This window comes from Dreissena polymorpha, chromosome 1 (genome assembly GCF_020536995.1).
Source record: "Dreissena polymorpha isolate Duluth1 chromosome 1, UMN_Dpol_1.0, whole genome shotgun sequence".
In the NCBI taxonomy this organism is placed as follows: Eukaryota; Metazoa; Mollusca; class Bivalvia; order Myida; family Dreissenidae; genus Dreissena; species Dreissena polymorpha.
This window is the reverse complement of record NC_068355.1, coordinates 8,157,063-8,174,182: the sequence shown is the minus strand read 5'-3', so window position 1 is coordinate 8,174,182 and position 17,120 is coordinate 8,157,063. Positions and strand designations below refer to the sequence as shown.

Below are 17,120 nucleotides of genomic sequence, written 5' to 3'. Positions count from 1 at the left end.
CGTAGCTGCTATTATGCACAGCGGTCCCGGGCCTACACTTTTTTTAAACATAAAAAAAAAATCAACTTCGAAAAACGCATTAAAATGTTGACATTGAGATAAAACAGTAAAATATCGAAGAAAAACAGGCCAAAGTCTTATATTTTCTTATCTTATTATTTGTCTAGATATGCTTTAAATCTCACCACAGGCGTCATAGGATTTAAAAAAAATTCAGGCGGAGGACCCCCGGACCCCCGTTTGTATGTATCATATCCGGGCCTACAGCTAAAAAAAATGCTAGCTACGCCCCTGCATAATTAATTTAAACAAGAGCTGTCTCCATCGGAAGACATTTGCCCCCGAAAAACGCTTTTTTCGAAACCTAAACGCAGATTTCGAAACCTAAACGCGGACCCTAAGTTAAAGGACAAGGTCAAATGTGTCAACATTTTTGTGTGTATGGAAAGGCCTTGTCCATATACACATGCATACCAAATATGAAGGTTACATCTAAGCGACATAGAAGTAATGAGCATTTTTCGAGCGAAAACGCAATTTTTTGATGATTCATGGGCCGTAACTCAGAAGTGACTGGGTAAATTTGTGGAGTGTCTTGGTCATTTTTGCTGATTATCGAACTTGACCTACATCTTATGAACTTACACATTTCCATGAAGTGCGGCGAAGATCCTATGATATTTGCTCGAGTTATTGAGCGGAAACGAGAAAAAAAAGCAATTTTTCGATGATTAAAGGGCTGTAACTCAGGAGTGTCTGGGTAACTTTGGCCGATTATCGAACTTGACCAAGATCTTATGACCTTACACATTTTCATGAAGTGTGACTAAGATCCTATGACATTTGCTCGAGTTATTGAGCGGAAACGAGAAAAAATGCAATTTTTCGATGATTCAAGGGCCGTAACTCAGGAGTGTCTGGGTCATTTTGGTCGATTATCGAACTTGACCTAGATGACATTGCCTTTCACATTTTCATGAAGTATGGTGAAAATATAATGACAGTTATTGAGCGGAAACGAGAAAAAAACACAATTTTTCGATGATATAAGGGTCGTAACTCTGTGTCAATTTGGCCGATTATCGAACTTGACCTAGATGCTATTGCCTTACACATGTTCATGAAGTGTGGCGAAGATCCTTTGACATTTGCTCGAGTTATTGAGCGGAAACGAGAAAGAAACAAAAAATTACGATGATTCAAGGGCCGTAACTTAGGAGTGTCTGGGTACATTATGCCGATTATCGAACTTGACCTAGATGTTATTGCCTTACACATTTTCATGAAGTTTGGTGAAGAGCTGATGACAATTGCTCGAGTTATTGAGCGGAAACGAGAAAAAAAACAATTTTAGGACGATTCAAGGGTCGAAACTCAGGATTGTCTATGTCAATTTAGCCGATTATCGAACTTGACCTTGATGTTATTGCCTTACACATGTTCATGAAGTTTGGTGAAGATCTGATGACAATTGCTTGACTTATTGAGCGGAAACTTATCCGGACGGACGGACGGATTAACTAACATTGCGATTTTAATATGCCCCCAGAACCTTTGTTCTGGGGTCATAAAAAAATAGGCGAAACGACCAATTTAGCATTAGTTTCCTGGTACGTTTTAGTATATTTTCCGTACTCGAGGTACATTAAAGTATATCGGTACTTAAAAGCACCCGGGGTAGTGTGTTGTCGTTGCTCATTTCCCCAACGGCCAGACCGGTCAAAAGAATGATGATGATGCCACTGTCCGTCTAGGCAAAGGGGCGCTTTTAGGTCCTCTACTCGAGACGACATTTATTGCTTACCCATCTATGTACGTACCCATCAATTCTTCATTGGGCGTACATGCTTTCAAGCATGGCATGCTTCAGCACTTGTGTGCGTGCTTAACTGTTCTAGTCGCAAGTGTTTAGATGGGGGTCTGTGGTACAGAAAGTGAATATAATTGTATGTTAATGGATTAACAAAATGAAAACATGGCAGGAAAATACTACGCTCCAAGAACACACTGGTACTAAGGAAAATATGTTACAAAACAAAACAATGAGGAACAGCAAGGACATTTAAAAACGTCTGAGAAATTCTTCAGCCCACCACCACCACCACCACTGCTCGACCGCCTCTTTTGAGCGATGCAGCATCCTGTGCATTTATTCTTTTTATTACCTTCCCGTTGATACCTTTTGTGCGTGGATTTTGCAAATGTTTCGTAAGTTTGCATTCCCTAGAATAATAATGTTTACTACCACTTCCGTTGAGTTTAATATGCCGTTGCTTAATTATTGCTAGAAATGTCGGTAAAAAGTAATGCCAGTGCCGAAAACTGCCAATTGATACGCGAACAGTTCCATTGGATTTTTAAGCACATCAAAGAGGTGTTTATACAAATAAATATATAATTTTTAAGAAATTATGTTTAAGAAAGAATTCTAACCCCATTATTATACGTTGCAAAATACACTTATGACGTCGCGTCAGATGTTGGCGTACAATAGCGTAACAAACGTTAATGTCGTTTTAATAGCATTTTAGAACTGTATAATTCTATTATGTACATCTAGACTAACAGTTGTTACATAAAAGTATTTGGGAACATTTAACAAAACATATAATTGTTTGAATATGACCATGGGTAAGATGTTACTGTATGTGAAACTAAAATAATACATAAAAGATCTGCATGGACCAATGTTTAGTGTTCGTTTGGTTCAATTAAAAAAGAATCTACGGTGTAATGTAGCGAACACTAGCACTTACGTGCTGTTAGATCGACATATATTGTTCAATGCGAAATAAAAACATGGATAAATGTCATTCATGGCTTACAAAATAGCCGGGTACTTTAAACATCAATGTGACACAATGGTTATTTACATATGAAGATAAGAATTTCAACTATGTGCGGTATAGTAGGTAGTTCACTACAGCGTGACACTAAATCGCGCGGGAGTGTTAACAATGAATATTTACATCCGTGAGCGTGAATTTCACGATAAGCAGATGACTTTAAACTGTCGTACTTTCCCAACCTTATTTATTTTGAGTGTTTCGCACAAATTTGCATATGCTACGTGTAGGGCTTAACTATTCATGTACACGAAGCAATTAAGTTTGTGTGAAAGTAAAAATATAGAATCTACATTTGCGCAAACGTGAAATTAGATATTAATTTACTTTGCTCACAGAGCTTAATGGGACACAGTTAACTTTATAAACTTTGTATTTAGAAAGTTAACAGATGATGTGAATTTACAACAAACTGAATATTCAACTTTCAAACCTTCGATCAGCGCTCCATTTTATTTATTATTAGATCTATATTGCGAGATTTTTAATAAAAATACATTTACATGTTCAATTTATTGTCATTAATATTAATGGTTAGCCTAAGAAAACACAACAACAACAACAACTGACTAATATTGGAATCGCAAAAGGCAACGCCAGCAACAATGTCTGTATACCAGTGTGTCCACTTGAAGTCTTCTGTCATTTTTCCTGTATTCCCTCACAAGTTCCCATATTTAACCAGCGCCGTGAATGACTCGTGAAATATACAATTACTTTTGCATTATGATACTATGCATCACTTGTTTGATATTATAAGTTAGAAGGTTAACTAAGCATTGCCAGTAGACATAATTTTAGTGCTGCACAATCTGCACTGCATGTGCACGTGGAAGCACGTACACGTGCGCTTTTACCTATTTGTCTAAAAATGACTCTCACGGGAATGTAATTGATTTTAAACCTGCAACACAAACATAAAATTGAGTATGTTTGTGTTCTTAAATGTCTTTTAAGTTTAAAAACTAGCGCATTTTTGTGCAGGTAGGTAATGACATTTCTGATTCAGTAAATGTTTGCCGCCACTGTCCACTAGTCGACTTTTGACCAATCAGTTACGAGCATAGTATTCACTCCTTGACTATTCAGATTTCGTGACGTAGTTAAAGTCTGATCGAGTGCATTGGAAATTTATGTTATAGATTTTTTTCTTAAATGGATGTTTAGTTTATACTTACAATAGATTGTTGTTAATAAAATCTGTATGGGCGGCTCTTTGTTGGGTCAAAGTCATCACTTTATAGGCGTTTTAATAAGTTCGTTAAAGCGCATGTCAATGAAGAAACGGCCATATTGGAATAGTAAGGGAATAGTAAACCATTGTTTTTGTTGTTTAAACTCTAAATTAAGATGACCATTTCATGTTTACATGTACCAATTTGGTTTACTTGGTAAGAATATGGTTTTGATTTAAACTTTCATAATGCAATGTATTTACATATCAGTGTATTTGTTGAATATGAAAGTTTTTTGTGTGTATTATTCCTTCCTGAAGTTCCAACTGTCATAATACATATTATAATGTTCAGTTTGAACCAAAATATACACTGGTTTGTTTTTGCATATACACTGATATTTTCGTAGATCTGACAGTGATTTAAATCATGGGATGTGTGTTTGAATCTAGCATTGCTAGTATATTATATTTTATTTTTAAAATGCCTAGGACTGGTAGTGGTAAAACAAAGACACATAAATATTGATATTAAACAGACTTGAGGTAAAAATAGTAGAATATATTTATGATATCTGGAATATCTGATGTTATAAGACAGCATGTGTGTCATACTGTCTTAAGTTATCATATATTTTCTATCATAGTTTTTTTTGTTAAAGGGGCCTTTTCACAGATTTTGGCATTTTTTAACTTATTCATTAAATGCTTTATGTTGATAAATGTAAACATTGGATCATAAAAGCTCCAGTAAAAAAATCAAGAAAAAAATTAAAAAAAGGAAAAGAACATTGCCCGGAGCAGGTTTCGAACCAGTAACCCCTGGAGTCCTGCCAGAGTCCTGAAGTAAAAACGCTTTAGCCTACTGAGCTATTCCGCCGATTACATACTTCACGTATTTTATACCTTATATAAGCAATCTTCGTAGTTATACAAAATTTAACGACAAAAACAGAACTCTCCAAATTATTCAATCGTTTCGCGTTGCAACGCTTTATAATTTTTAGGTTTTATAATCGTCAAAAGATGCATATAATGGCTATATTAAAGCATGGTAAATGTTCAGTATTACTGTTTCCTCACAAATATCATAACTAACACGAAAATTTGCGAATCTGAAACAACTTTTTTCAATTTTGTCAATTTACCAAAGCGTGAAAAGATCCCTTTAATAACCAATTGACAGAAGTACAGAGATGCAAACTGATTCACAGGAGTAAAGGGGGTACACAAATCGCTGGTGTGGCATAAGTGAGAAAATATAAAGTGGTGTAAAAGCAACCATCTGTTGATTTTTCGAAATTTTTGTCTGACCGAATTACAGCTCCACTTTATTAATATTGCATGGAGCAAAGTCGAGATATTTGGAAAGCAAATTTTAATGAAATAAAAGTTTTATCAATTTCACAGACTGAACTTGTACATGTCATCCATGAATGTTTGCATTTTACATAGTTTGGAATCATAAACATATGTAACACCACTAATCTACAAAGAAATTACATTTAAGTAGATTGCATGTTTAAACCCCGGCCCAACTGCAGATCTGTTGTTGGCGTTGGCATTCTTTTAAAAATCTTTCTTGAAAAATTTAATGTCATTACCTTCCACCGCTTCCTCTAAGTCAAGTAGGGCAGTTGTCATTTACTGAGATAAATGAACCTGCTTACAATACTGATGAGAAGTACCAGTTGATTAACTCACTTAATGATGTAACTGAAATACTGTTGATAACAGCAAAAAATATAGGCACACAAAGTAAATGAAGAAAGGATTTTTAATTCATCTTAATGGCTGTCTAAAATGTCACTCACAAAACAACAATACGTGAATAAAACAAGAAGTACATTCCACTGAATTATCAGTTTGCAATTTCAGAGCACTGAATGATCCAGATGGGTTAGCTGATAAAGTTTGGAAAACCCATGAAAAAGCCTTTGAGATAAGACATTTCACCTCTGTCTTCTCTGGTTTGCGACCAGAATGCCATCCAAACCAGGTAACATAAGGGATCCTGAGGTTGTAGGCCTCTTTTCAACCGAGGACCCAGACAAACAGTTTGAAGACCTAAGGGAAATCGGACATGGCAGCTTTGGTGCTGTGTACTTTGTAAGTTGAATTTGATTTTGCCTACCAGCTGAACATACCACAGTCTTTAAATAAAATTAGTAAGAATATAATTTATGTCCACAGCAAAAGTTTCATTCTTTTTTAAAAGCTGATCATTTGCTCTGGCCTGAAAACTTTGGGTGTAAAATGTACTTACCAGTAATTTAGAGGCAGTTTTATATGTATTTTGCAAGTGGATAAGTGAGAGTACAAACACTAACAAGTTAAACATAAAAACATTGAGTGTTGTTGACAGTTTTAATAATATTATTTTATAAAAACTGTGCAGTACATGACATGACAATATAATTTATAAATGAATTTTAAAATTCTTGAATTTGTAGGCAAGGAACACTCAGACTAAAGAGATTGTTGCCATTAAAAAGATGTCATTCAGTGGAAAACAGAGTGCAGAAGTAAGTCTTTTATTGTTTATGTTAAGTGCCAATAGCTCTCTTCAGTCTTGTGCACAAAGTGAACATTTTAATATATTGACGTCACCTTATGTCCTTCGTCTGCTACTGTACATTGAGTATCGCTTGTTTTCAACTTAGAGCTCATTGCCACTTGACAAGCCGTTTCTTGGCGTATTTACGGGTCCTTTTAACAGATCCTTTCCCAAAAATAAATGGTAACAAAAATGCCAAATAAAATAAAAATATCCCAATTTGAAACCCATTTAATTACATTTACTAAGGTTCAACATACAGAACACAATGAACTTAATGTTGGGACTCATAAAAAATAAATATTTTTTGGAAACTGCTGGATTACTCGAGCATTAAAGAAAGTCACTAGCATTTTCCTTTAATGTCTATATAAAAATACCAGCGATAACTCAAGCATGCGATTTTCGATAACTGGAGGTCGTCTGCAGGTCTCTGAAAGGCATTTCACACCTAATTAACTGGCAATTATTCGAGATCGCTTTCTCATCTGGTCGGTGCTAAAAATATTTGAGTTGTGAAAACAGCGCAATCAAGCATACAAAAGACGCTCGATTTGGTGTGAAGTTAGTTGCAGTTTGAGAAACACTGCAAATTGTCATCCTTTCAGAAGCAGATCAAAGCTACACAGTTTTAATGATAATTAAATAATTACCAGCAATCGATAATTATGAGAAAATGTATGGTATAAAAGAGAGTGTATCAGATAATACATCGGAATCTCTTAACTGAATTCCTTCTTGTCATTTGCGCTGCATCATGGCAACACAGAAAGAAAATTATCTTACAAATTGTCAAACTCCTGAGCAATCTAGTGAAGGACCCACTTGTGGGGGGATAGCTAGATCAGGAAAGCTTCTGTTTACTATATCGGGTAACGGAAGCGGTGACCGCCCTTTGTCATCGTTCACTGAGAAAACGGTCACAAAACGCAAGCTGGAAACGCGAACAATAGAGGTTAAGTTCAATGCCATCATGGAAGTAGAGAGAGGCATCAAGTTGGAGGCTGAAATAGCTCGAGATCTCAGTATCAGTAGCAGCACCCTGTCCACATGGCTCATGAATGCAGAATCCATAAAGGATGGTTACCAAAACCTTGGCCAGAACCGCAAATAAGGCTAAGTCTCTAGAAGAATGGCAACATAAGCTACAAAGCATGCTGCAGAACTATAATCCAGATGACATCTACAACGCCGATGAAACAGGGCTCTTCTTCAAGATGCTGCCGGACAAGACCTACGACTACAAAGGCGCAGAATGCAAGGGTGGAAAGAAGAGCAAGGATCTCATCACCGACTTGTCTGCGCAAAAATGAGCGGAACTGACAAAATGCCACTCCTTGTAATCGGCAAAGCAAACAAACCACGATGCTTCAAGAATGTCCGGACGCTACCACTGCCTTACAAGGGTCAAAAACGTGCCTGGATGGACCAGCAACTGTTCACCGAATGGGTAACCAACCTTGACAAGAAAATGCGCCGAGCCCACCGCAAGATAGCTATGGTCGTGGACAATTGCAAAGCCCACCCCAAACTGAAGACGCTGACAAATGTTGAGCTGGTATTCCTGCCGCCGAACACGACTAGCAAGACACAACCGATGGATCAGGGTGTCATACAAAACATGAAAATACACTACAGGAAACGGGTCGTCATTAAACAGATAAAGGCCATCGAAGAAAAGAAAGAGCTGCTCATCACACTCCTCGACGCCCTGAACTTCCTGCAGCAGTCGTGGGAATGTGTCATTGCGACCACAATTAGAAACTACTTTCGACACGCTAAGTTCGAGGTCCCCTACACAGCCACACTGGACGAATCCGGAAGAATACGACGAGCTTGATGACATTCCCCTCTTACGCCTGGCATCACTCGGTGTATGAGCAACCTACCTCACCGAATTCCTCGGATTTGTAGACCCGGCCCCAACAGCCAAGTCCTTCACCGACGAAGACATCCTGAGCGAAGTACGCGACGCATCTTCAGACCAAGAAGACGACCAAGGCTTAGATGACGAAAACCGCCCACCCCCACAGCCAACGAGGCCACCGAAGCGCTGGATGTGGTCTGCCGATTTTTCCAAGCAACGCCTAACACAGACCGGGCACTACAGATGCTCTGCTCACTATCGCGAAATGTCTTCTGCCATCAGTTCTGGGAAGCTAATAGGTTGGGACAATCTTCAATCCTTGACTTTGCGCAACGCAAGTCTGACTAATGTACATAAAATGCAAAGTGTGAAGTGATTATGTTGTTTTTAGTGTGTGTTTTTTTTCATGCGCATGTACGTACCTTGTGTGCTTTTAAAAAAATAATTATGCTACATGTACAGTGAATATTGATGAGATATTTTTGATTATATATATGTTTTGTGTGTATGTTGAAATAATCAAATGAATTTACGATCATCTTTATTGTTTTGTTTATTATGCTGTAATCTTAAGCGATTTCTACAAAGCCTTTTCTTTCTCTAGCACCGTCTTACATGTAAATAAAGCGTTTGCGGTCAGAATTTAGCATTATCAACCGAGACAGTGAAAACAAATAATACCATGGATTACTCGAAACCTGCGATTACTCGAGCATCGATGTCGGTCCCATGCTTCCTCGAGTTATCGCAGTTTTACTGTAAATCCTTTTTTCCATTGAGAATGGGTCCCCTTACCAGACTTAAATTTGAAAGAAACAAGAGCTGTCACCATAGGATGACTTATGCCCCCTATAAACGCTTGATAGAAGTTATGAGCTTTTTTCGAAACCTAAACGCAGATTTCGAAACCTGAACGTGGACCTTAAGTTCAAGGTCAAGGTCACAGGGGTCAAAATTTGTGTGCATATGGAAAGGCCTTGTCCATATACACATGCATACCAAATATAAAGGTTATATCTCAAGGGACATAGAAGTTATGAGCATTTTTCGAAACCTAAACGCAGATTTCGAAACCTAAATGCGGACCCGAAGTTCATGGTCAAGGTCACAGGGGTCAATTTTTGTGTGCGTATGGAAAGGCCTTGTCCATTTCCTTATGCATACCAAATATGAAGGTTATATATTAAGGGACATAGAAGTTATGAGCATTTTTGAAACCTTAACACAAATTTTGAAACCTAATTGCGGACCTTATGTTTAAGGTCTAGGTCAAAGGGTCAAAAATTTTGTGCGTATGGAAAGACCTTGTCCATATACACATGCATACCAAATATGAAGATTTTAGCTCAAGGGACATAGAAGTTATGAGCATTTTTCGAAACCTTAAGGCGGACCCTTAGTTCAAGGTCAAGGTCACAGGGGTCAAAATTTGTGTGCGTATGGAAAGGCCTTGTCCATATACACATGCATGCCAAATATGAAATTTGAAGCGACATAGAAGTTATGAGCATTTTTCGAAACCTAAACGCAGTGTGACGGACGGACAGTCCGATCACTATATGCCCTCCTTCAGGGGCATAAAAAAACACACTATTGGCTAATCATTGATTTGCAACTTTTGTAGAAATGGCAAGACATAGTCAAAGAGGTCAAGTTCTTAAAAGATCTGGATCACAAGCACATAATCAACTACAAAGACTGTTATCTACGGGAACATACAGCCTGGGTTTGTATCAATTTGAACACCATTTTAAATGACTGGGAATATAAAAATTGAAATACATTTAATTTTCTCTTTGTTTAATATTTTATGTACCTGTAATTTTGTTTTAAAACGACTCCAGTGTTAAGTGGCAGAATTCAAACCACTTTCCTTACTTAATTTAAACATAATAGGCTTTATTTGACAAGTGTACATAAACACATTTACTGATTTTGCAAAACATGTAGCATAAATATCACAATAGTAACAGTGTTACTCTCACCTGTGACTTGTGTGTATTTTGTGTATCATTTTATTTAAAATTTATCTCAGAACTATATTGCATTTTCTCCTCTAATTGTCTTTTTCAGCTTGTTATGGAATATTGTCTGGGTTCAGCTGCAGATATATTGGAAGGTATTTCCCTTTTATACGTTTGTGAACATCTGTGTTGGGCAGTGTCTAGAGAATGCTGTCGTCTCAATATTTAAAAAAGTTTATATCAGGTCATTATGAAACTTTATGATACTTTTTGTAGCCAAGATAGATAACTAGCCTGCTTGCTTAAAGCTTTTCAAAAATATGGCCCTTGAATAAAAAAGACATGGAAAAGTATACCTTGTCTCTAACTCAGTTTTTAGCTCACCTGAGCACAACATGCTCATGGTGAGCTTTTGTGATCAACTTTTGTCCGTCGTCCGTTGTGCGACGTCAACGTTTGCCTTGTTCACTCTCTAGAGGCCACATTTATTGTCTAATCTTCATGAAATTTGGTAAGAAGATTGGTTTCAATGATATCTTGGATGAGTTCGAAAATGGTTACGTTTGCTTGAAAAACATGGCTGCCAAGGGGCGGGGCATTTTTCCTTATATGGCTATAGCAAAATCTTGTTAACACTCTAGAGACCACATTTATTGTCCGATCCTCATAAAACTTGGTCAGAAGATTCATCCCAATTATATCTTGGACGAGTTCGTAAAAATGATGTCGGTTGGTTGAAAAACATGGCACCAGGGGGCGGGGCATTTTTCCTAATATGGCTATAGTAAAACCTTGTTAACACTCTAGAGGCAACATTTATTTTCCGATGGTCATGAAACTTGCTCAGAAGATTTGTCCTAATGAAATCTTGGATGAGTTCAGAAATGGTAACCTTTGCTTGAAAAACATGGCTGCCAAGGGACGGGTAGTTTTCTCTATATGTATATAGTGAAAACAGTCTAGTTGTGATAAGCCAATATGTTAAAGAAAGATAACCTGTACATACTTTCTAATAGTTAAGTAATAGTTAACTCCCTTGTATAAACGTGGGACTTCTTTAATAAAATGTGGTGTACATAAAGACAGTAGTTTGCATGCAATTTAAGAAACCTATCTCATAAAATAAATGTACATGTACTTATGCACTGTAGAGCCTTATCTTTGATCTTTACTGATAAGCCAAGTTAACCTACTGTGTTTTGGTGTATTTAGCAGACTACTGTGCAATGAAACTGTTTCCATGGCAACCTTGTTATTTGGCATTTTTTAAATTATTAAGACTCTTTTGATTGAAATAACTTTTTAAAATTCTTCTTATTTTTTACATTTGAGTAACTGGAGTTTTCCACTCTCCATAAATTGTGTTCTTTAGATTAAGTTAGACTTATTTTATAAACTAAATTTTTGAAGCAACTTCTAGACTAACAGAAACTAATATTTATATCAGTTTTTTTGACAGATTGCGAACTTCTTGGATATGACGGTTGAGTTCGAAAATGGTTTGGACCGGTTAAATAAATTGGCCGCCAGGGGGGGGGGTCATTTTTAACCAGGTTTTTCGAAGTAAGGAAGGAAGGGCCATAACTTTGTCGTTTATTGTCAGATTTTAAAATCATTTGGCACATTTGTTCACCATCATTAGACGGTGTGTCGCGCGAAAGAATTACGTCGATATCTCAAGGTCAAGGTCACAATTTGAGTTTGAAGATAAAAAATGGCCATAAATGAGCTTGTTCGGGCCATAACTTTGTCGTTCATTGTCAGATTTTAAAATCATTTGGCACATTTGTTCACCATCATTAGATAGTGTGTCGCGCGAAAGAATTACGTCGACATCTCCAAGATCAAGGTCACAATTTGAGTTTGAAGGTAAAAAATGGCCATAAATGAGCTTGTCCGGGCCATAACTTTGTCGTTCATTGTTAGATTTTAAAATCATTTGGCACATTGGTTCACCATCATTCGACGGTGTGTCGCGCGAAAGAATCGCGTCGATATCTCCAAGGTCAAGGTAACACTTTGTGTTTGAAAGTCAAAAACGGCCATAAATGAGCTTGTCTTGGCAATTACTATGTCATTCATTGTGACATTTTAAAATCATTTGAAGGTCAAAAATGGCCATAAATGAGCTTGTCTTGGCAAATACTATGTCATTCATTGTGACATTTTAAAATCATTTGGCACATTTGTTCACCAGTATTGGAGTGTGTGTCGCGCGAAAGAATTACGTCAATATCTCTAAGGTCAAGGTCGCCACACCTAAAAATAGATAAGTGTTTTTTTAACCAGGTTTTCCGAAGGAAAAAACTGGTTATTAGATTGGCGAATGCGGGCGGGCTGGCTGGCTGGCGGGTGGGCGGAACAAGCTTTCCGGGCCATAACTATGTCGTTCATTGTCAGATTTTAAAATCATTTGGCACATTTGTTCACCATCATTGGACGGTGTGTCGCGCGAAATAATTACGTCGATATCTCCAAGGTCAAGGTCACACTTTGAGTTCAAAGGTCAAAAATGGCCATAAATGAGCTTGTCCTGGCCATAACTATGTCATTCATTGTGAGATTTTAAAATCATTTGGCACATTTGTTCACCATCATGGGACGGTGTGTCGCACGAAAGAATCACGTCAATATCTCCAATGTCAAGGTCGCCACGACTAAAAATAGATTTTTATTAAAAACAAACTTACAAAGGGGGTTTATTTTGTTTGTTCATTTCAAAAGTTCAGTTTGAGTTTTCTCCCTTTATCAGATATTTTTTTCACAATGAAAACCTGGTTTTGTGACAATTTTGTCCCTTGTTTCATTCAAAATCGGGTCTGGTAACCGGACCCATTCCCAATGGAAAAAAGTATACATTTTTCCCAAATGGGAGCAAAAAATTCCCAATGGAACCCCAAAAAAAAACATTTTTTTTTTTTTTTTTTAGATCAATATTTTGTTCATCTCCCATCCACATAAGATCAACCTTAGTAAATATAATACTGGACACACTTGTATCCTCAATTTTGAAGCATTTGTTAGCAAAACAACAACAACACTAATTTCCCAATTTTAGTCAAAACCCCGTAAATTTTCCCAATCCAAAGGGACCCGGCCCCATTCCCAAAATGGTGAAAAAACCCACTGTAGATTGATTTTGAAACAACTGTGTAACTATTAACAATCAGTAACAATGCACATTTTGATTTTGAGTTGTCTCTCTTTATCAGACTTTTTTTTCTAATTGAAATCAAGGTCAATTTTACACAAGGGGGTTAACGATACACATTTTGAATTGTCTCCCTTTATCAGACTTTTTTTCAACTGAAAACCTGGTTTTGTGACAAATTTGTCCCTTGTCCTTATATTTATTTAGTAAAAAAGGCTTGTGCACAATCTGGAAGTCACATTTTTTGCCTAATCATCAGAATTTTTTAAATAATTCTTTGAATTACAATTTTTAATAACTTTTAAACTCATTGATGATAGTTAATAACTTATAAATTCATTAATGATAGATCAGGTATATTTTTGATAATTCGTAAGAAATGAAATAAATGCTTTAAACTCTCTGTAAGTGCAGATAGTTTACATCAGTGATCAGTGATGATCTTTGATCAGTGCTTATCTTTACCTGGATGCTAAGAATAGCAGTGCTCTCATTTGATTGGATGTTTACCTATGTTACTATGCCTGCTACACTTCAGAATCAGGGGACTGGCACATTGTTGACCTCTCCCATAAGAACTAATCAACCAAAACATCTGGGTATACATGTGAAAGACTAATGCTAGACCCCCTGGCTCTAAGTTGAAAGAGTTAGTCCACTAATTGAAAGATTGGGGGTTAGTGAATTACTAATCTGCCAGACCTGTTTAATGTAGCAACTGTTAGTTTTATCATGGAGGTGAGTTTAATGTTCTAAGTTGAAATTTCACCAAGTAAAAGTGACTTAGTCTTATTTTTCTCTAAATGAAAATTTAGAATTAATGATTTACTGTGTTTCACTAACAGGGAATGTTAAGTTAGTGGAGTTAGTTTAGTTCTTTTAACTAAGTGCAATTATTAGTTAAGTGATAACTAAGGCAAAGTGACTAAGTATTTTTTTTATCTAAGTGAAAATATTGATGTAGTGATTTAATAAAGAACAGGACTTATTGAATTGATGCAACAACAAGTTAGTGTTTTTAATAAGTGATGAGGGAACATAGTGAATTTATAAAATGACAAATCTCAGCTAATCTTTTAATTAAAGTGACTTAGTGTGTTGTGATTAACACAAGTTATAAGTGATAAATCAAAGAAATGGATTTAAACTGTTTGTTTTCTGAAAGTGTCTTACATTAGACTTAAGTGAATAATACAATGAAAGTGAGTTCTTAATTATTTGTTCAGTGAAGTGAATTGAGTGAATTCAATTATAGTAATCACGGGTGTTTGTTTATCCTATTGCTTTATACAGACATTTGCCTCATACTGAACACAAACTGTTGACCAAGTTTAGACATGAAAGTGTATAATTGTTTTCAAAACCTTGTTTTAGCTATGATTTACTTTTGAAAGTTTATGAACTGTATTTCTATATGAATTGTTTGTATTGTTTGCTTTATTGCTTAAGTATAAATTATGAATGTTTGGAAAGAATAAAAATAGTTTAGTCACATTGTTGTTGAAGAACAGGTAATTTCTTTTTATTTCAGGTGAGCGACTTTTGGCCTTTCAGGCCCTCTTGTTTGAGTTGTTTTATCTTAAAACTTTGTGTCAGTTTTAATTTGCTTAATATCTTAACCAAGTTCAATAACCAGTCAGATCCCCATAAGCAGTTCTAAATTATGGCTTTGGATAATCCCAACTTCGCTGAATCAGTGTTTTGTTTTGTTCAAGTTTGGTATTCTGCCCCAATCCATCAGCAAAACAAAAACAACACTTATTTCCAATTTTAGTCAAACGCAGCGATTTTTCCTAATCCAAGGGACCCGGCCCCATTCCCAAAATGTATAGAAAAAAGCACACTGCAGGCCTTTTCCGCCCTATGCCACGGGTCCAAATATCAGCCCCATTCCCAATGCAAATCTGGTTGTTTTTTTCCAAATTGAAAAAAAAAATCCCAATTCCAAAAAAAAATTTTTTTTTCTTTAAACCTTTAAATATATAAGTTAACCTGATCCAGTGTAGAAAATAGAAAAATATTGCATAATTAAATTACCTGTTGCCTTGAATTTGTTTTAAAAAAAGTAAAATATGTTAAATTGATTATTTAAGACTTTCCTTATTTTCCCCCAAATCTGGCGTTTCGTACGATTTTTTTCCCCTCAAAAAAGGCCAGGCCCTTTCCCCAAAATCAGATAAAAAAAAACTGCACTTATCACACATGTTCGTAATGTTTTGTGAAATTTCAATAATATGTTATCAAAATAGTCGTTATTTACCAGTTAACGGCTTTGAAATACAAGAAACACTATTTACATGTGATTATTTTTCTCAATTGAGCCAGTTTTGCGATTAATTTTTTTCCCAAAATGGGTTTTTTCACGACGCGAATTTCCCAATATTCCAGTGTGGTGTTTTCCCAAAATGGAGCAGAAAAAGCCTGCACTGCAAACAAATGTTTTCTGCTCTTAATATGTGGTTTCCATGCAATTACTTTGGTTTGCATGAACCAATCTTGATGAAACTTGAATTTTAGTTAGATTGGATATAGATCTAGCCTGGGATTGAAATTCTAACTATGTTTGGTCTATTTCAAGTTCACTGTTACTAAAAATTAGGGATGCAAGAGGTTAACCGGTTAACCTACCGAAACGACCAGTTAACCGGTTATATTTTCGGGAAAAGGTTAACCTGGAAAAAATATTTGATTATGTTTTTTATGGAATAAATCGTACGGTTTTACTTTTGCGTGAGACATACTGACAACTTGCGCTGGCTACTAGTTAAAACAACATGCCGCACCATCGACGGTAATAAATAACGTGTCAACAATCAAAGTAATAAAAACAATCAATCAATATCTTTGTGATAACAAATAGGGGGTACGTTTTGATAACTGACACTATTGTTTTGTTTAACTCGTGAAAATTTAACTAGCGAATTGCGGGGAGTCGGAGCAATTAGCGAAGACGTAATTGGCAAGTTAATTGAACTCGCGATAAAAAAAAACATTTGAAACATTGGACGGTGTTTTGTTAACCAATATCTAACACTGATTGCTCGCGAAAATTTCGTGTTAATAAGTAATAATTTTATCAAGAATTGCATACGTAGTTAATTTTTTGTCGAGTTAACGTCGTTTTTGTTTATCAGAAATTATGATTATTATTATAATTTACGTCCAACGATTCCACCATTACCGTCCGATGCAAGTGTTATTTATCAAAGCAAATTATTAACTAATTAAATAATTAAACATCAATTAAAAATATTTAAACAAAATAAAGCCTGAAAATTTAGTATTTGTGTAATTGATTAAAAAATTGCGAGCTATAGTACGTTAACAAACATACGTAACTATCAGTATTTGAGATCATAATACTTAGTTACTTAGCTATTAAATAAATGTACTGATTAATTGAAAGGGCAAAGCACATTTCTATATGAGAAAATTTGAGTTTCAAAAATTTAAACAGAATGAACAAAGGAACACACCATTTTTGTGAGCGATACGACGCGAACGTAATATAAGCGGCCCAACCAAAAACAGTTAATAACACGAGAAAATGAACATTGTGTA

At 35.9% G+C, this 17,120-nt stretch overlaps 1 protein-coding gene across 5 annotated transcripts in view; it reads left to right on the top strand.

Annotated features, from left to right (window-relative positions):
* Positions 1–3,934: 3,934 nt before the first annotated feature.
* LOC127869979 (serine/threonine-protein kinase TAO1-like) overlaps positions 3,935–17,120 on the top strand; it is a 61,377-nt gene continuing 48,191 nt past the window's right edge. For 4 of the 5 annotated variants that reach the window (XM_052412670.1, XM_052412658.1, XM_052412663.1 and 1 more), the window contains exons 1-5: positions 3,935–4,147; positions 5,899–6,129; positions 6,474–6,545; positions 10,069–10,170; positions 10,518–10,563. In XM_052412670.1, the coding sequence (XP_052268630.1) occupies positions 6,004–6,129; positions 6,474–6,545; positions 10,069–10,170; positions 10,518–10,563 (346 nt within the window). In that variant the 5' untranslated portion in view covers positions 3,935–4,147; positions 5,899–6,003. Of the gene's footprint in view, positions 4,238–5,898; positions 6,130–6,473; positions 6,546–10,068; positions 10,171–10,517; positions 10,564–17,120 lie in introns of all 5 variants that reach the window. The other variant, XM_052412651.1, reaches the window with a different exon arrangement.